Here is a 20563-nt window from a genome sequence, read left to right as displayed (position 1 = left end):
GTTCCATGGTCCTTTTTCTAATTGATTTCATCTTTTAATCTAATTTCATATAACCTTTTAAATATTATACACTCTTTCAGAGAACAAAAGATATATTCATGTTAAACATAATCGAATCGCAAAAGGCATAACGCATCAGCAGCGATACAATTAAATTTTTTAAAAATTGTAAAAACTAGGAATCACTAATTATTGATTAATTACCGATTTCATAAGATCTTTTATTTGATAAATACATGCAGTTTACATAACTTTATATCTTCTTTAAATGATAATTATGATGAACAATTTTATGAATCATATATAAGAATATACATATATATATTTATATTATATTATATATATATATTTATATACACATATTCATGTGTGTATATAAATGAGCACATGTTTGTATCACATTAAAACAGAAATAAGGATTTGACTTGAAATAAAGTTGACTTGAGAAATAAAGATATTTTTCTATGCTACTTAAGTAATACTTATTCATTTTATAGTAGACAATTCTATGCAATCAAAACTATATCATCAGTACAAAAGTATTATAGGAATACTTAATAGTTAATGAAATCAAAAATGTTGAAAATTCTATAATCCAAAATAATCAACTCCTGATTGAAACTGAAATTAAAATTTTTAGGATATTCAGAACAAATAATTTAATCCTCATTTTTTTTAGATTACAGACTAGCATTAATAAACTTATATTGCTCAACTTTGTTATAATTGTATATACTATGACATATTTTAAAAATATTTCACGACTGATATATGTATTTGCAACAAGTAACAACTAGTTATGGTATTCGAATAAAGCTTTCCAAAGTTATACATTAGTTATCTGAAAGTATTATATATAATACTGTTAATTGTATTTCTAACTAAAGTGTTCCATTTCTCCCTTGGAAGATATGGAAGAACACAGGTAGAAGTATATTAAAAATTTTTTTGATAATTTCTCATCTTATAATCATAAAATATAAAATTACAAAAATATATATATAAAAAAATTACATCTATAGCTGCAGTCTAAGACTATAAATACTGATGCATTCAATTAATCAATCTGGACAAGAGATCTACATTTTAAAGCATTTGAATATTAAGTAAAACGCAATTTATAAAGAATACATTAATATGATGTAATACTACTTTATTTAAATAAATTCTATGAACACTTTTTTGTTTTTGGCATATAGGTTTTAATAAGTATAAAATTAAAATCATTTAACCACCTCTTTAATCATTTAAAAGTAAATGTAATATATAAAATATAGATGTAATATATATTGAACTTTTAAAATAAAATAAAAAAAAAAAAATACATATAGTCGTATATATTGCAATTAACAAAAAGAAAAGTTTAGAATCTTAGATTTAAATTTGATAATTAGATGACACTTAATGGAGCTACATGTTAACAAATTGTATTATCAAAAATATTTTGATATATATATATATATATATATACACATCAAAATATTTTTAAATATATATGAAAATAGAATTTTGAAAAATAAACGTTTGGATTATAAGAAATATAACTGATTTTGCAGCTGATTATCCGGAGGTTTATGAAGATGTCGTCCCACTAAGAATGATAACTTTCGTGCATAATGACAAAGCGCAGGCACACGAACAGTACTTGTGCAATTATAATACAGATAAGTTAATTTGTACGTGACTTGTTGTACCAATTCTGCGTCTAATCCAGTATTATCATAGATAACATTGTATGATGTTGGTGAAACAGTACCTTGTCTAACTTGTTGCGATACGAGAAAGAAATCATATCTAAGTGGATCCGTTATGACATCATCAACAACTGTACCGATCGGAGGATTATTTCGATTTTCGAAAAGTCGAATATTAATTTTTTTATTCACGATTATGAATATTAGTTTGAAATTAGGGCCATAATATATTTTTTCAAGTTTCTCTTTCAGCGGTTCCACTTCATTTTCATAAACACTCCGAATTTGACCTTCGCTGACACCATCACGATAAATAAAAAGGTGCATAGGTAAAGATTTATTATGTTTGCGATAAGCCTGCACAGCCTTGTTTACATTGTCACAGAGCCGTTCTCCAAGTTCTTCGCTACTTTGGTATTGACTAATACAGCTGAAGAATTGTGTCAGCTTCTGATCAACAGTTGCTACCATAGACACTATAATCATACAAATAGAAAATTTCATATCCTTGTAATTAAATTATTAAAAAAAAATGCAAAAGTTAGAAACTAAAATGATATAAAAAATATTTGTGATTAGAATATCAAAATAATAGTCTAAATATTTAGAGATACTTACAGAAATTTTTGCCTTTAGTATTTGTGTCATGACATATATCAAAACCAATAGTCATTAATCCCTTTAACACTGTTTCAATGGACCAAGGAGCTCCGCCTAACTTACAGATCATTTGTACTGCCACTTTTGTAGCAATACTCATAGTACCTTTTCCATCTAAATTTTTTTGTAAAAAAACCTGTGATGGTACAGGTCTATCTATACAACATTTCTTCTTGATGGCTGCATAACGATCACTACGATTATTGCTCACTACGCAGAATATTAAATCTGGACTACTTCTGCTAAGAATATATTCAAGCATCTCAGTATACGAGCTTGACTTATCTTCGCGTAACCAATTTTCTTGCGGGCGAGTAACCCTGAATGACATTTGAGATGACACTTGTAATAGCGTATTTAGAAATCGCTGCAAAATTTTAGATTAAAATATTTTAATATTTTGCATTTGGAGTATGTATATAAATATATATGCAATGATATACATAATTTATATAATTCTGATGTTATATACTATATATTCGTTATATACTTATGTATATTCCAATTCACATTACTCACATCTACAGCACCTCTATCTCGTTGAGATCCAATTAACACCCAGTTTCTTAATTCCTTGTTATGAAATAAATGCGCCCTTTGCATGTTCCTTGTCCAATCTCCTCGAAAACTATTAATTTTATAATTATTAGCAACGACAATTTTCTCATCATATAATACACGAGCAGGAAATTGAAGTAAATTTCTATCTAACGACATATCCCAATCTTTAAATTCTTGTACAACTTTTGGCTCGTGACGAAGTCTATTATTAAATCTCATCAATTTATCAATTCGAGATGAAGGTGAGATACAAGTATGGGTAGCTAAAGCTTTCATAAGCTGAAAATTTTCTCTCATGTCATCAGTTAAACCTAAGAAAGAGAAAAAACTATTAGCATATATTAGCATAATATATTAGCATAAAATTCATCAATACAGACAAATTTATACGTAAAGCATAAGATATGTTGTTATATCTTTGTTATTAAAAAAAAAAAAAAAACTTATGCATTGGAGAGATATATATTATTTTTTACGATATAAAATGCACCTGTGGCACGGCACAGTTCAGGAACTAAATAAACAAGATTTCCTTGATTTGATGCATTCCGTTCTTTCGGTTTTGATCTTGTTACTAACATTGGTTGTGTGGCATTTGTTATATCAATACGGTACTTGGTCTTATAATATTCTTGATAAGATATATGTTGACCAGATTTCATAGGAAATGTCGAAGAAGGACTTGCATCAAAATCTACATCTTCGATACGATATGTATGATTGTTATAATCCGTAAGTACCATAAGTCCTATTACTCTGTTGCAAAATTCTGTCTAAAAATATATATTGTTATTTATATAAAATAAACTTACAGAATAAATTTGTAGAATGCAGTTTTCATAAAATTAATTAAATATATAAAATTTAAAAAATACAAAAAAATTTCGATATTTTATTTTACATTATTTTATCTTATTATGTAAAAAATGCATATAACAAAATTCTTTTCTAATATTGCTTTATAAATGAGGAAAGAGATTATGTGTTTATATAAATTTTTATTATCTCCTTTAGTATTAAATCTTAATCCTGATTTTTTTTTTTAATAAATAGTACTAGAGAGTGACAAAAACATAAAAATGAAAATATCTTACCTTATGATCATAACCATGTCTGAAGCATTCCATCAATATATGTAATAGTGATTCTTGACGCATTACTTTATGCGTTATTTCAGCAGACATTAGAATATCATTCTCGTATTGTCTAATAGTAGTGATATAACCAGGCCACAATTCCAGTTTATATTGATATATACTAACCTATATAATTGTACACAATCGTTTATTACAAACATTAAAATTTTAATTTAATAAAATAAAATATAAATACTTATGCAAATTGTTTACTAACTTTATCTTTAGCATCAAAATAGTCACGGCCCACCAACTGCAATTTCAAATGCTCAAGGCATTTTCTCATTATTATATTAAAAATAATGATATAATGCCAATCATCCGGCGACATACTTCCAACTAAACATATAGTAATTTTGATAGGTACATTGTCAGATTGTCTTGTTGTTACTAGTTCCATTTTCTAAAATATATTATAAAAATGCTTAACTTCAAATTCTATTTGTTTATGCAATAGTATGAAATATATTACGATGTACTTACATCTGGTAAACGAGAACTTGTATATAAAACAGTGCCATCAAAGATATATGCACCAACTTTCTCTTTATGAAGTTTAAGCATACCCTTGCGAACAAATGTACGAGTTTCTTCCGGTTCGAAATCAACTCGATATTTATAAAGACACCAATTAGGTCCTGTGGGTATTCGAAAGTGATTTGATTGCAGCATTATTGGTCTTCCAGACGTTCCTATAAATTTATAGAAATAGAATATTACTGATTCTTCTACATACACATAAATTGTAACATGCATACACATTATTAAAGTTGTTATATATAAAATATCAAATTTTCGCTAATTGAAAGTATTAATATCATTTATAATTAGTTTTATAATACATTTTTGAAACACTAGTTTCAAAAATTCTATTCTGAAGATTCGCTATATTGTCAGTATCTTTTGTGAATTAAATAATAATTTTCGGTTATAACTAGGAAACTGATTTTTATCAAGTAATTATGAAGATTGCTTATGGTTATCATAAAGAATTTATTTTTATCACAAATAATAATCCGATCAAAAAATGGACTTTATGACAAATCAATAATAAACTTTATCTAGCCTTTCCAATTTGTTTCGACCAATGAACTCATATGGAATTTTTTTTATTTTGCCAATAGCAAAAGGATGACGCATCACATTGAATAATCAATGTTTATTCATTTAGCAAGTTTTTTTTTTTGTTTAACGAGAATCATCTTCCACTAAGATTCATAGTCTGAATTCATTTTATTGATAAAAGTGTCTTAAATATGGTTTAGTAAATTAAGCCACTTTTAAAAGTATTGTGATTGTCAAAAAGGAGTTCGAAATATAGATATAAAATTCTTAAAATATTGTTGTCACTTAAACTTTTAAGTCTATCATGTGGTATATTTTACTAAGAAAAATTTCCAGAACGGAATTTTTTAAACCAACCATTGTATTTTTCTTTCTTTAATGTTTGCTCAAAACACACAGACAGTTATTTCACAATGTTTTCTCCAAAAGCTCTTATAATATTGCATGTAATTAAAGTATATCTAAGTTGCATATCCAATTCAAATTTGTATAAGAAAATTATACAAATTTCAGTAAAATTCATACTTATTTTAAACTTTAAGGAAAAATCAAATTATTTATTTTATATTTTTAAATTATACTTTTGGAAAAATATGTTATGAGCATAATGCAACTACAATAATAAAGGATTCAATTATATAGTTAAATTATATAATTATATTTAAGATGTTATAAAATCAATATAGAAACAATATCAATATTTTTAATTAACAAATGCAACATATTATATGTAACAACCTAATATATAATTTAAGATTTTATACTCACCTTTTTTAGTTACTAAGGTACTTGGTCTAGTAACAAAAATATCTTCCCTACGGTGTCGTTCACACTTTGGTTTCACTAACGCTGATGGTGCATCTCCACCTTTTATAAATTAATATATATGCAAAATATTTTCAAAGCCTTTTGACCATTGATTTAAATTATTAAAAATAAATGAGAATAAAAACACAAGAGTCGAGTCAGATCTTTGTGCTTAAAGTAACATTTAATAAACAAATTCTTATAACAAACATATCAACCTTACATTAGGTCATCTTCAATTTATCCTGTTCTACTGGAACATGAAAAAACTGACTTGACTGTTATGCACTTGTTGTCTATTTTGAATTTATATATATATTTTTTAAATTATATTTATTATAATCCTTAATTTATTATTCTTTTCATTTAAATTACTTATATTTCTCATTTTTCTTAATAATAGAAAAATTTTTCCAATTTATTGCTTTAATATTAAAACTATTAATATTACTTACTTATCAATAAGATTAATAATTAAAAAAAATTAAACAAGACATGACTAGATAAAAAAATATGATAAAGATTTTGATAAGAAACATACTTTCTAGCATAGTTTCCATTGGTTCCTCTTTTATCGTGGATTTAGATGTACTTGGTTGAGAATAATCTTCATGGCTAATAGTCTGTCACAATAGAATAACATATTATTTATTTTTTTTTTTAATTAGTAATTTGTATGTTAATAATATATAAATTTCTATTAAAAAGAGCAATTACTAAATGTAAAATTCTCAGCTTCATACATTTGTAAAATATATATTTTAAATACATATTTTAAATATAGTATTATATATAAAAAGGAGTTCATTATATTTATATGCTAAAATTAATATTACATTGCAAATCATATACCAACCTTTACTATTCCTTTTCCCAATCGCTCCTATAAAAAAAAGGAGAAAAGAATATTTAATTGCAAAATACATAATAAAATATAAAACTGTATATCAGTTATATATTTGTAAGCAAGAATCAATATTTGTATAAAAAATTCTTTTAAAAATTTTTAGAAAAGATTATTTTTATCATATATATATATATATATATAATTACTTTAAAAATTGCTAAATTTTTCATTTATATATATATATATATATATATATATATAAAAGCAAATTATTTATATATATATATATATATATATATATATATATATAAATAAAAATAATTTGCAAATATAATTTTTTTATATTTGTAGGGGATAAGTAAAAATAGAAAACATGAAATATATAGTAATGTGCATAACTAATAAATGAAAGAGGAGACACATCATTCATTAGCAGCAGATACTGAGCATGTATACTTATTTTCTGACTGATGTTAATACAGGATACATTTCATTTAATGCTTACAATATTTTCAAATTTTATTTTTATATTTTTGAGGCTTTTATAAGATTTTCTTCAAAATTGCATAATGACATTCAACAGATAAACTGAATGAGAATAAATGATATTGATAAGCATTAATTAAAATATTAATTGGAATAAATTTGTAATCTGTTATTATGTTAAACAACTATTTCAAAGATCCAAAAGATACAATTATTTCTTTTAATTGGCATCCTATTTCAACTTACTGTTTCTGAGCTTCTCTCATAAGGTTTCCTACGATGTCCACTACTGGTAGATGGTTCTGAGGTATCATAACCTCTATCTCCCCTTGATTGAGACATTTCTAAAATTTTATAACAAAAGCAGAAAACTATATTAATAATATTATGTTTGAAAAAACAATCTTCATAATTAACAATCCACACAATCTATTAATCTTAAACAACATAAAATTAATCTAAGAAAAATGTTTCATCATGATTTGATTTTTATCAAGATTACTTCTATAATTACCAAGAATATAAAATGTTACAATTAAGGAAATATTTATTCGATGTTTCGAACGTAAACCAATAATAATAATAGACATTTCACATAAAGTTTGAATAATAAACCTGTTTCCATAACCAATCTTATGTTTACTAATATACCAATGTATTCAAAATGAAAGTCTATTTAAAATTTGCCATTGAAAAAAATTTGCTATTGAAAATAACAAAAAAAGCTTCAATAGAGTCCAGAGACAAAAAAAGATAGGCGTAAAAGGAAAGACAGAAATAAAACAGAAGCGAGCGAGATGTATTTTTATGTCAATAGCAAAAAAAAATACAATTTTTGGCATAGCATACAAAAATATTACAAAGAAAACTACCTGTGAACTAATTGCAGTATTCACTTTACATTTGAACATAAACCAACTGCATTTCACTTCTTTTATTTTCCGTGGACATGAAAGCAGCAAGACGCATGATCTTTCCCGCTTCCCACGTGGGATCGCGTGTTTATCTTAAACCTCATCTTAAACTATTGTAACACATCTTTCCGCCGACGATAGGAATCGATCGAGATAAATGAAATGTCGCGTTAAACATCGATTTTTCTTAGAATTACCCCTTAATATTTTGTCACGTGTTCCATGATTAAATGTTTATTCAAACAACTTTGTGATCATGCCCTCGTCAACGACAAAGACATAAAGATGTTAAACGTAAAGACGGATAAAACTTCGCGTTAACGTCGACTTTTTTGGGAATTTTATCGTACGCTGATACTTACCTTAGTATTTTCGTAGAATTTTGGTTCAGAGGGCTCGAACTGCGTCCAAAATGCGTGTTATTCGATTCTGTTTCACAACAAATTCGTTGCACACGTTCAAAACTATCAAAGCCCCGGTTTCCAATACGTAAACTATGAATCGACGTAGCTTATTGCGATTGCTTTCCCTTATTACTAAGCAGCTCCACTTGACCAATCACACGTCAAGCGTCACTCCGAAAAAAATTGATTGGTCCTACTCGAATAGGCTGGAAAAACATTCACGCGATCGATATCTGGATCGATGTTTTTACGAAAACATCTTTCTGAAGTCGAATCGACCAGATTTGACGTCGCGCATGATATTTAAAAAGCTCGAATATCGTCATAACACAAGAATCGGCACGAGTGTGTGAGGATAAAAGATATCAACGGCGATAAAAATGTAGTCGTAACAGCACCGCGCAATTTTGAAGCGGCCAATCAACGACGTTTTTGTCACCCCTTTTTTTCGACTTAGCAACAATATACTCAGCAAACTCATACATACATACATAACATATAACTCATATACATACATAACTCATATACATATCTAAAAATGCGACGTAGGCGTAATGAAATGCTTTATGCCAATTTGTAACAGAGATGAGTTTTTTTAATTCATCGATTAATAAATCACATTATGCAAATGTAACTTTGTTCTAAAACAGTATTTGCGCATTATGCGATTAATCGATCGAGGAATTAAAAAACTCAGTCTGCAATTAGTAGTTTCTGTCAGCCACTTGAGATTTGAGGATTTTGAGATCGTTTTTGCACTGTTCTACGTTGTATAAAAATCTAAAAAAAATTGTATATTTGTAAAATTTTTAATAAGTTTTTATCTTCAAAATTTTTTTCAGGTAGGATATTGTCGTTTACAAATTTATCCTAAAATTTATAATAAAATATTAACTGTGCCTTTAAATTTCTTGTCGATGGAAAACTAGGAAAATTTTTAAAAATTCATCAATTTTTAACATACACACGTATATTTCAAACATTGGGAACACATTATTGATATATTATGTGAATCATAGTTTTTATATATTATATAAATTAAAAAAGAAATTAATAAATTTTTCTTTTCAAAGGATTCACCATTCAGATAAATAATCATATGTGTATACGTGGTACGCTATGGAATAGAATATATCCTGTTATAATTGACACACTGCTCTATATACTAGACATCTTGTTACTGGATTTATCCCAGATGTATCATGTAAAATAGACCAATATGTATGTATGGTGCTTACATGTATGTATTTGTGAACATTGCACATTTTCTCTCAATACCGAAGACATGTATAATTTTGCCAAAATTTACTTCGAGTAATATCTTTCCAGTAATATCTTTCAAGCGATTAAAAATCAAGATCTTTTGCCAAGGATACATTTAGAGATCACTTTAATATAGAATTCTGTCAACGATTTAAAGTTAAAGATACTTTATAAACTATCCTAAATTTAGCGTTCAGAGAAAATGCACAATGGAACATATTATATGTACATATGCGAGTGGTTCAGTTTAACAGATATAAGAACAGATCGCTCGCTTATTAAAGCTTATTAAAAATCCAAAGACATCGTGATGAATAAAACAAAGAAGAAGATTATTAAGAATAAGTATTGTATGTGAGATTTGCTTATGAAAATATGAAATTTCTATGCAACTATATGTAAAAACTGCAACTCCTAGAAGATATTATTCAATAGTAAAGAATGGAGATATTTACTGGGATTGAGATGTTGCATCTTATGATATTAAACGGATAAAAGTGGTATAGAACTTTACTTATACAGATTATATTTTCAGAACTACCGCTATATCTTCAAATATATATTCTAGGTCTGTATTCGAAACATAGGATTAGAACCAGATGTGGCTATAGGATTATTAACTCCTCTTGCTAATGATATTCTGTGTTCTGTGTTCGACAAATAAAACATGAAATCAAACGGCTACATTTGGTTCTAAATGGAACAAACAGACATACAGACCAAACATTCTCTGTATATAATTTTGTTATTCCTATTCAAGCCGATAATTCTCTCCATTTTTTTATTTTAACGTTTCCTACAAACACTTACCCGATTACTTACAAAAATTTTAACTGGTGTTACAAGAATGGGATGCTGAAGGATATTTTTTTTTCTTTTCGTTATGAAACTGATTGTACAAATGTATATATGTATATATATATATGCATGTACATGTATAAAATATGTATCTTGTATTTTTGCATCCCTTCTTATGATGTTATAAACAAATATCGTTTTCAAAAACATATTACGATTAACAAAAACTAATGCATATAGAAATAAAACTGATGTAACACAACACAATAGTATTACAATGCTTATATATATCCTGTTATATAATTATTTAGGAAACTGAAATATAATTATCTATAAGAACAACAAATATAAAGAATTAATATTTTCTAGTATATATCTAAAACTTGAGCGAGAGGTATTAATTCTATATAAATAAATGTAATTGAGCACGGAGTACACTTATATTTTATAACTCAATTTAAATAAATGTAGTTTATATAAGTCTCTAATTTGTATATAATTAAAATATTTCGTATAAAGCATAAATAAAGCTATATACGAATAAAGCATGTTCAACTTGGTCGGTTTATCGAAGAAAATTTGTTATAATGAAAATAAATCTTCATTAAAGGTACATTTCAGAAAGACGCATCTTATACTTGTAATATCATTCTAAAAATAAGGGATACATCTATATGTTTATATTTGAAAAATATCTCTAATATATTAATATTATCTAAAAAGAATATATGGCTGAGCTTAAATATAATAAAGTGATCAAATATACATAATATAGAATATCGTTCTTTTTTTAATAATACTACACTTAGATTATTTTTATTACATTCAACTTCTGTATTATTTACAATCAAGATGTATAATGATGAAAACGAAAACAGAAAAATTAAAGTTAAATGAAAAAATAAAATATGAGATGTTATATGTTACTTTACATAAATATACTTAATTAAAACCAACTTACTCTTATATTACAAAATAAACAGAACATTAAAACAAGATAGTTATATTATGTTAAGATCTGTAATATTCTTGATATATAATTTTATTAATTATAATATAATAGTAATATAATCTTGATCATTGATGAATATTATAAAAGTCGGAAGAATATATTATTAATGTGAATTATAAACTTCTGAAATATAATTTTTATTAAAACGGTTTTGTCAATAGCAGTTAAGGCGTAAAACATACATATCTTTTTATCTATTCTATTGAGACGAATCATAAAAAAACTTAAAAAAACTAAGAAAGTTAATAAAATTCAATTATCAAATCCATAACGTTTATATACAATAATTTTCAGTAAATACTTATAAAGGCTTTATTTCTATGCGTATATAATAAAAATTTACTTAATAAATATGTGATCAATATTATAAATGTTTCTACTGTTTCTACAGCAACAATATGATACTATTAGTTCAAAGAATGTACATATTTTTTAATCTGTTTTTGTTGTCATATTTTAAAAGCTTTTTTTCATATCAAGATTTATTAGGAATATTTTTTAAAATTATTTTCATATTGACATGTGTATTATGTCCAATTATGTTTTTCATATTTTTTTGGAAGAAATGCCTACTGATTATTTAATATAACGTAACAATTTTATTTCTTAAAAATAATTTTTTTTTAGGAAAACTGCAATCAAAATGAAACAGCGGTTTTGTGAGAAGGGGGAGAAGAGGGAGGGGGAGATAATATACAGAAAGAAGGATCAATAGATTTAAAAGACTAATCAACTTAAAATTGAAGAAAAATGTTTTAAATAGTAATTCTAGTTTAAAAAAGAAAAAAAATATTGATATTTTTCTAAATATTTAAATATTTAAACATTCTATTTTTTGTAAACATTCGGGAGTTATTTACATAGCTGGTTTTAAGTATCTCTTTTTTATTACTTTCAGTATTAAATTAAAACAACTATGGCTATATACATACTCTGATACATAAACAATAAAATATATAAAAAGTAAAATATATAAAAAAAGTGCTCTCATTAAAACAAAGTTTGAAACTATTGTATATATACATTTCTACGTATTCTTATCTTATCTAGAAAGAATTTCATCACAAAACCGCTGATACATCTTTTATAAGAAGCAATTTAAGAATTATATATATTTTACAAATTTCTTCCTTTTCCATAATATTTACATATCATTAAACAAATATTTTAATAATGTTTGTTAAACATAATTTCTTTTTAACATTATCCACATTTATTGACATTTAAACAATTAAAATTATTCAAATAATAAAATAAATGTTCACAGCATGCATGCAGTAACTACTATATTGGTAACTTGCAAAAAAAACCTATTATAATAAAAAAAAGTATATATTCATTATTATTTTAATCATTTTTTAAATAGTTATCGAATTAAATCATATATATTAAATGAAATTTTAATAACGGAAAGAAAAAATATGTCATACATAAATACAATATTTTCAAAAGCCTATTTATACAGTTTTCAGACATTAAAATTACTCATTACGGATATGCTTTGTCGCTTTGAGATTTTCTTATAAGGAGGATTTGACACTGCGTGGAAAAAATGATACCAAAGGATGTCAAGATTCATAAATCAGTCGTTGATAATGAGGAAATATTTCCCAGGTTGGCAAATGCAAACCAAATTCTAAAGCTACCAATACGGCAAACTCAGAAGTAATTAAGTCCTTGCGATTTAATCGGAATACACCCTCAATTCTCTGTAACAATAATGATAGTTACTAAAAGCTAAAAAAAGCTTTATTATTATTATTATTACACAATATAAGGATACCTCAATGAGGGATTTAAGAATATCGCCTTTCACATCATTCAATTTTGCTGCAAGAAGTAAACAAGCACCAGCACACAACTTCCGTGTCTGTTTTGTTACAATGTTTCGAAGAATAAGTTTTTCAAAATATACGTAGGCCATTGCAACAGTAAGTAAGTCAATGCCATATTCTAATTTAGCTATTTTTCTCATTTCTCGCTTCAAACTGAAAGAAGAACTTTTTAAAATAATAGTACAAGAATCAAATATATAAATTATGTATAAATTAGACCAACCTGCGCAGTTTACTGAGAGTAAGTTGAATATGCGGAAACTTTTCCTTAAATTTATCATTTAATTCTTTCTTCAAATCCGAAGGTCTTACATAATCAATAACAGATGCCTAGATATATATTAAATATTAAACTATGAAATATTAATCAAAATTTTTAAAAAATCATTAATTATAACAATTGAGATTAAAACGTATACCATATATGACGTAAATGTTAGTAATGTTCTATGTTTTCCAGCGATGAGTTCTGGATCATCAAGTAAATTTGGATTATATTGAGCAGATTGTTCATCCCATTCATAAACTATAATAATATGGAAAATAATTAAACTCAGCTAATTATACAGTTGATAACTTTTAAAGAAATTAATTTTTTATACTCACCTTTGGAGTCAGTATTAAAAGACAATGGTGGAGACTCGGAAGTTATGTAATGAGCACGATTTGTAGCTGTATCATAGGAAAGACACCTAAAATGAAAGAGAAACACTGTAAAATTTATCATGTAATTATTTAATTTTTCAGCATGCAATAGCATACAATATGCTTCAGAATTTTTGCATTTTTCATTAAGACATTAGAATTTAAAGAAATATATTAAGAATGTTAAATATTAAGATATTAGTTTTTAAATCACAATAATAAGAAAAAGAATATTGTAAACTTGTTAAACTTTTGTTTCAATTTTATCTTGATAAATATAAATATTCAAAATTTAAAAGTTATAATAATAATAATAATGATCTCTTGATTTATTCTCGCTAGGAACAAGTTGAATCAAAGTTTCATGAGAAAAATTTTACATTTTAAAAAGTGCATAAAATTTTTAAAATATGATTTACATATAAAAATATATGAATACATATAACACATAACTACATTCCTATATTTTTAAATAGCAAGTATTTTTTTTTCATATGTAAGGAAAATGTAATATGAAATTATTCTGCGATGTGTACACATTTATTAGACATTTTAATGAATGATATAAAAATGTACATAAATATAATTTTAATATGTAATATATACATATGTATTAAAGATGATTAGAATGTGAATAAAATATATTTTTAATTTATATCTTTCTGTTATAAACTTTAGAATTTTATGTTCTATATCAAATGGAATTTTAATATTGTCTATTAAATTTCTTTGTATATTAATAAAAGGAATAAATGATTATTTCTTTATGAAGAATAGTATCAATATCATTACTAAGTATATTATAAAATGATTATGAATGATCTAATGACTGATTTTTACAACACATCTTTTGCAGAATTGTAACAAAATTTTAAGAAATAGACTTGTAGACCCTTAGCCCCACTGTTCATCTTAAATTTATCTAACACTTCTACGTTTTATTACACATATATTGTACTATAATTTTTACCATTTTCTGTGATCCACATTCCAAGTAATTGTTTTTGTCCTGCAAAAAGATGGTTGATATGTTTTGTTATAAAAATAAATATATGATATATGAATCCATGTACACATTACCTATGATATTGAAAGATTAAAAAGATGTCTAGATAATACTGCAATTGTGAATTATAGAATTATAGATCACAAATAATCATTAAGACATTCTTCAATAAGTAATAAAGTTTTCTCAGTGTTTGTTTTTAATGAAAATTTTATGCAAATTTAAAGCTATTAAATCTATTAATTTTACAGTAAAAACTAGACATCTCATATATTGAAGAAAGAGAAGACTATCTGATGATTTCTTTTAATTCTTATAAAAAAGTTTTATAGAGTATATAAATAAATATATGTAAAAACTAAAGAGGATATATCATTAGTATATATATATGTATATATGTTTATGTGCATGTATGTGTATATATACAGGATATCCAATTATATGGATTGTGATGTTAAATATGTATAAAGGAAATATAGAAAGTTATTTAATTAGTAAATATGTTTTGCTGTACCTTTGTACCACATGATGTTTATTAGGTATAAAATGTGGAAGTTCCATAGGTTCGTTTTCATTTAGATTCAATTTTTTATCTCTTTGGAATTGTCGAGATGGAACAAGCAATTGTCCATAAGATATTTCCTACAAAATCAATTAAGCATAAATAGATTAATTTTCTAATGTTTTAGAGTATTGAAAAGTAAAAAAATTTTTAATACTTGGCCGTCTTTTGCATGCTCTATACCCAGCAATCCAAATGGATCAATACTGTCATTAATTGCTGACAATGGTCTTTGAGATGACACATTTTTTCTTCGACATGTATCTTTACGTAATTCTGACCTGTAAATAACAGCATTTAAATTTTATTAAAATCCGGATCATTATATTGAAACATATAAAAAGTAGTATCAAATAAGTTAACATTAAGTTAACATTATAGCAATACATAAGTTAACATTATAGCAATAAAATTGCTATAATGATAGATAATAATAAAAATATCTTAGAACAAATAAGTTACAAATAATTTTGTAAATATTGAGAGAAGTCTTACCAACTGGAACGTTGTCCTTTATTATATGGAATAGCAGAAAATACTACAAATGGCACATGTTGGTTTGATACCAAAACCAATCTATCATCTCCAAATTTACAGCCATTCACAGGGCGTTGCATCAAACGCAATTCCTTTGTAATCTCTGGTATTATGCTACTATTTGTAGAAACAGCTTGCACGTTATTCACTGCCTTCGTCTTTGGTTTTGATGATTGTGCTTTTGAATGTATGGAGCCAATGCTTTCGTTGCTACTGTTATATTGATGCTTAATGTCTTCCGAAAGCGTAGATGTTTGATGACTTATGCGCTTCTTATATTGTAGAGAACCCACACGTCTTTCTGGTAAGGAATAGTCGCTTCCGGTAGTTCCCGTTCTAAAGATACAATTTCGCAATCAAATAAAATAGAAAGTACATATATGTAAAAAATATATATTATTAAAAAAAATTTATATGAGGATATTATTTTTTTCTATTCAAAATGAAGTTCCTTATTAGCAGAAATTAATTTAATGTTTTCACAATTTTTGATCTATTTGAAAAAAACATATTGTTAAGCAAAGCTTATTTGTTTGTCTATACCTTGTTTTTGTTTTAAAAAGAATATAATTTAAATTAAGCAAGAAATTACAGTTAAATAAAAAAGTCATAATTATAACACTGTAAGTGTTGTATCCCAGATATAAGTATGCAATGTATGGATGGAATGCAATCAAGTTTCATGATGTTTTTGTTTGTGATATCCTATACGCATTTGATAATGTTATCTGAATCCATTAAGTGTCATTCAATCCTATCCAAGACAGTCTTTGAAATGGAATATTATAGTACACAGATTCTCATTTAGTTACTTATACTAATTATTACTCAAATCAATTTTCAAAATTGATATTTAACATATAATTAACGTATAATTTAGAATATTTTAAATGTTCATAACAACAATTATCACCTGATATTTATAGCCATTTGATAAATTACTTTATAGAGTGTTCAATCTTAAAGTAAATAATTTAAAGTTCTACATTACAATTTTTATTATTAATTTAATACAGGTTTTTAAACTAATATATATAAATTTATATTACTTTATGTTTGATCAATTCTATTATCATAAGTTATCACAACCTATTTCTTAAACAAAGACTCAAAAGATAAGATAAAAAAATGTATTATTAATTTACCAATAACAAGTGATATCTTATTTAGCTAATTTTAAAAAGAATTAATTTTCATTTATTATTTAAGATAGTTTGTATAACAAAGCATACACTATAACTTATGTGTTCATTTTTGCCTTTTTAATGCTGCTTATAATTTGAAAACAAGCTGTTTTTTTCTTCATATCATACATGATAAAATATATTACTTCAATACTTGGACATAGTAAGAGCTTTTTGGAGCACCAAGATAAAGGAACACAGCATTGATTTAAGCAACTGTAATCAACAAACGAGTGTTTACCGTTCTCTAAACGAACTATGCATGCCACAAGAAAACTGCAGGTGATTTCTCTCCTGCTCCAAAAACATGGTAACTGCTGCCTTGGCAGGAGTGAGTAGTCCATCCGAATCAGAACTGAAAGAGTTGTGATCGGTGCTCTTGTGCACCGGCTGCGGCGAGTTGTTCTGCTCTATCGTGTCATTCTGTGAGTAGTCGTGCGTTTCCTCTGGATGACAGCCATCTAGGATCTCCTCCATGGAGACCTCGAGGTTAGCGGTCCGGCATATTTCCAGCACAGCCTGCTGATCCACCTGGCCATCGCTAAATCTACGCGTGTGTGTCGATCCTGCGCCGCGTGACAGGACGGCGAACTTGGTGTCCCGGTGACTGCCGTCAAGGGAGATGTTGGATAGGAATGTAAGGGCGGCCAATCTTCTACGTGAGTGATTTTTCTTTAGGGCCGCTGCCATTCCACGATGGACCGTGTCGGGATACCGGTGTCGAATACCGAGGTAAGCTGTGACAACGTGCACCCGACGATGACGACGATGACGACAACAACGACGACAACAACGACAACAACGACGACAACGACGACGACGACGACGACGACGACGGCGGCAACGACGACGTCGGCGACGTCGGCGACGACGACGACGGCGACGACGGCGACGACGACGACCTCGACTTTTTCGTACGACGACAACTAAGATCACAACGCATTGTCACTACTGATACACTTAGTTCTAAGTTCGCCAATCACAATCACGGCCGTGCGCCACACGTACAAACGTGAACCGGTATCGCTGATCATCATGCCGTTTCCTCGGACGAGCCGTTCACGAACACGCGTCACCTTCCGCACACTACCGTACGACTTTACCTACTACGCAACAGCGGGACCCATCCTCCTCCCCGTAGCGTCAGCGATCGCAGAACGTGGGATTGCGCAGTAGCGCGCGGCACAACATGCGAAATATGTGGTAACATTAGGCCCAACTTGATTTAACAAAACACTTGATCAAACAAGACATTAAAATAAAAACTAAGTAAATAAAAAAAATAAATAAAAAAAATAAATAAAAAGGTAAATTTAAAATAAACTAAAAAAAGTTAAAATGAAAAATAAGTAAATAGAAAATAAATAAAAATGTAAGTTTAAAATAAAACTAAAAAAAATATTTTAAAACAGAGCAAAGGAAATTATATCAAAAGATCTTTTTCAATTAAATTAAAGTCTAAAAATGAAACACACAAATTCTTTTTATTATGAATGACAGAAATGACAGAGAGTTTCTGCGTCCCAACTGACTATTATGTATCATAAATATTAATGTTCATTGAAAAAAATAGAAAAAAAAGACAAAGTTTGATGATGTTTTAATAAATATAAAATTCTTATATAAATGATTTAATTGTTGATGTCAAATATATTTAAGTTTTTAAGTATCAAGAAGCTTACATCATTAAAAATTTCATACTTCACAATTAATTAAGAGTAAGAGAATAACGCTGATAAATAAAACAATAATATAGAAGTTATTAAATATTATAAAAATTAAACAATGTTATTAACAATATTGTGATATAATAAAATGCAAATAATGTATTATAGTTAAACATATAAAAAATTGTTGCAGGCATCTACGTTTAGCTACGAGACTGTCAAGACAGTCACATGGTCATCTGCTTACAAAAACGCATGCGTACGGCATGTTGGAAAGGAAAATACGCATGCGTCTGAAAGAACACATTCTAGGAACACTGATTGGCGATATCTTTCGTACGAATGTAAACTGAAAGTTTAACATGCCGATGGAGGACGTCACTTTCAGAGAAATGTCTAATCTCTCAGATTCGAGACTGACGATATTTGTTTATCAATTTACATTCAAGTTGAAGTTCTACAAAGCGTATTAATATGATGCAAAAAAATTATGTTAAAAGTTGGAATCACAATAATTATAATAAAATAATAATGATCGCATAGCAAAATGTTAAAAACGTCTTTCATTAATTATCTCCAACTCTCCATTAAACAGGAAAAAACAAAGTTATATAATCGTTTATTTGAAAACTATTGCACAAATTTTTTTTATATAAATTAAGTTTGAATTATAGTTATATCAAATAGCTTTCTATGTACCGACGGAAAGAGTTAGACAATTATTTGAAAAAAATATTTTTTAAAGTAATATCCGTGAATTTTCTTTGCATGTTTATTTAAACAAATTATATAATAATTAATATAAACTTTACATTTTTTGAAAAAAATACATAAATGAAATTTAATAGAATAATTAAAATAAATATCTTTCAGACAGAACGATTTAAAATTTAATTGATTATTTTCTTTATTGTCGGCATTTTAGATATATATAAAATATTGATGCAAAAATAGTTAACAAATGTGATATTAATTAAATAAATAAGACACTTAAATATTAAATTAAAATTAAGTAATGACGGAAATTTCATTACGCATTCGTAGACAAGCTTGAAAAATTAATAAAAGTTAATAAAAATATCAATTTGAATGATAGGATAAGTGAAAATTATGTTTCACGTTGTCAGAAACGTTCGAAAAATCAAGTTTAAGTATTAGGAATGCACGTTGAGCGTGGAAGTATTCAAAAGTAAGGTACTCCCACCCAAGTCATGTGTCAGTCGTCGACCAATAAGAGTGCTACGAGGTATGTGTAGAGGGGACAGAAGATATGGGACCTGCTGGGGTCCGCTGACCAATCATTGCGTTGATACGCGGAAGCAAAGTGGGGAGGCAACCCAATGCGAGCGTAGTGGGTTGGAGTGGGAGAACCAATAGGATCATACCTAGTAGACGCAAAGTGGGAAAGATAACACCCCTATCTCGAGATACTTCAACGACCTACTCGGTCAACGTGCGCTCCTAATATTCAAACCGATTT

General features: G+C 27.0%; 2 protein-coding genes and 2 long non-coding RNA genes across 9 annotated transcripts; 2 read left to right on the top strand and 2 right to left on the bottom strand.

The window, feature by feature from the left end:
- Positions 1-1136: 1136 nt before the first annotated feature.
- On the bottom strand, positions 1137-9380 carry LOC105431673 (piwi-like protein Siwi). Of its 3 annotated transcripts, none has more exons than XM_089074956.1 (12): positions 8129-9380; positions 7503-7600; positions 6780-6806; positions 6465-6546; positions 5885-5983; positions 4535-4743; positions 4269-4454; positions 4010-4177; positions 3406-3688; positions 2874-3226; positions 2313-2721; positions 1137-2170 (listed from the first exon to the last, which is right to left on the bottom strand). In XM_089074956.1, the coding sequence occupies exons 2-12, from the start codon at positions 7596-7598 to the stop codon at positions 1530-1532; spliced, it is 2553 nt and encodes an 850-aa protein (XP_088931082.1). In that variant the 5' UTR covers positions 7599-7600; positions 8129-9380; the 3' UTR covers positions 1137-1529. The 3 variants fall into 3 exon arrangements, with proteins under 3 accessions (XP_088931082.1, XP_088931081.1, XP_011644311.2); XM_089074955.1 differs by having other exon boundaries at positions 8533-9380; XM_011646009.3 differs by lacking the exon at positions 8129-9380 and adding an exon at positions 7771-8012.
- A 146-nt stretch (positions 9381-9526) lies between these two features.
- Positions 9527-18521, bottom strand: LOC105431672 (CDK5 and ABL1 enzyme substrate 2). 3 transcript variants are annotated; one of them, XM_089074957.1, is made up of 10 exons: positions 17658-18521; positions 16191-16568; positions 15853-15976; positions 15648-15775; positions 15098-15136; positions 14089-14174; positions 13902-14008; positions 13706-13812; positions 13431-13647; positions 9527-13356 (listed from the first exon to the last, which is right to left on the bottom strand). In XM_089074957.1, the coding sequence occupies exons 1-10, from the start codon at positions 18104-18106 to the stop codon at positions 13216-13218; spliced, it is 1776 nt and encodes a 591-aa protein (XP_088931083.1). In that variant the 5' UTR covers positions 18107-18521; the 3' UTR covers positions 9527-13215. The 3 variants fall into 3 exon arrangements, with proteins under 3 accessions (XP_088931083.1, XP_011644309.2, XP_088931084.1); XM_011646007.3 differs by having other exon boundaries at positions 13431-13635; positions 17658-18519; XM_089074958.1 differs by lacking the exon at positions 15098-15136 and having other exon boundaries at positions 17658-18520.
- On the top strand, positions 16878-18251 carry LOC148936998 (uncharacterized). Its single transcript, XR_016138804.1, has 2 exons — positions 16878-17197; positions 17581-18251. It is a non-coding gene; the product is annotated as an uncharacterized LOC148936998 (long non-coding RNA).
- On the top strand, positions 18479-19640 carry LOC148936997 (uncharacterized). Of its 2 annotated transcripts, none has more exons than XR_016138803.1 (2): positions 18479-18619; positions 19277-19640. It is a non-coding gene; the product is annotated as an uncharacterized LOC148936997 (long non-coding RNA). The 2 variants fall into 2 exon arrangements; XR_016138802.1 differs by lacking the exon at positions 18479-18619 and adding an exon at positions 18626-18788.
- The last annotated feature ends 923 nt before the right edge of the window (positions 19641-20563 follow it).

This window comes from Pogonomyrmex barbatus, unplaced genomic scaffold (assembly GCF_055798465.1).
Source record: "Pogonomyrmex barbatus isolate J1 unplaced genomic scaffold, ASM5579846v1 scaffold18, whole genome shotgun sequence".
Lineage (NCBI taxonomy): Eukaryota > Metazoa > Arthropoda > Insecta > Hymenoptera > Formicidae > Pogonomyrmex > Pogonomyrmex barbatus.
Note: the sequence above shows the minus strand (reverse complement) of the source record. Positions and strands in the feature narration are given on the sequence as shown.

Coding starts and splice junctions, on each gene's coding strand:
- LOC105431672 (XM_089074957.1), bottom strand. CDS start 18,106: ATGGCAGCGGCCCTAAAGAAAAATCACTCACGTAGAAGATTGGCCGCC. Junction 14,009..14,088: donor TTTTAATACTGACTCCAAAG/GTGAGTATAAAA, acceptor ATATTATTATAG/TTTATGAATGGGATGAACAA. Junction 13,357..13,430: donor TTCTTAAATCCCTCATTGAG/GTATCCTTATAT, acceptor TTATTGTTACAG/AGAATTGAGGGTGTATTCCG.
- LOC105431673 (XM_011646009.3), bottom strand. CDS start 7,846: ATGTCTATTATTATTATTGGTTTACGTTCGAAACATCGAATAAATATT. Junction 4,455..4,534: donor CAAGTTCTCGTTTACCAGAT/GTAAGTACATCG, acceptor AATATATTTTAG/AAAATGGAACTAGTAACAAC. Junction 3,227..3,405: donor TGAACTGTGCCGTGCCACAG/GTGCATTTTATA, acceptor TCTCTTTCTTAG/GTTTAACTGATGACATGAGA.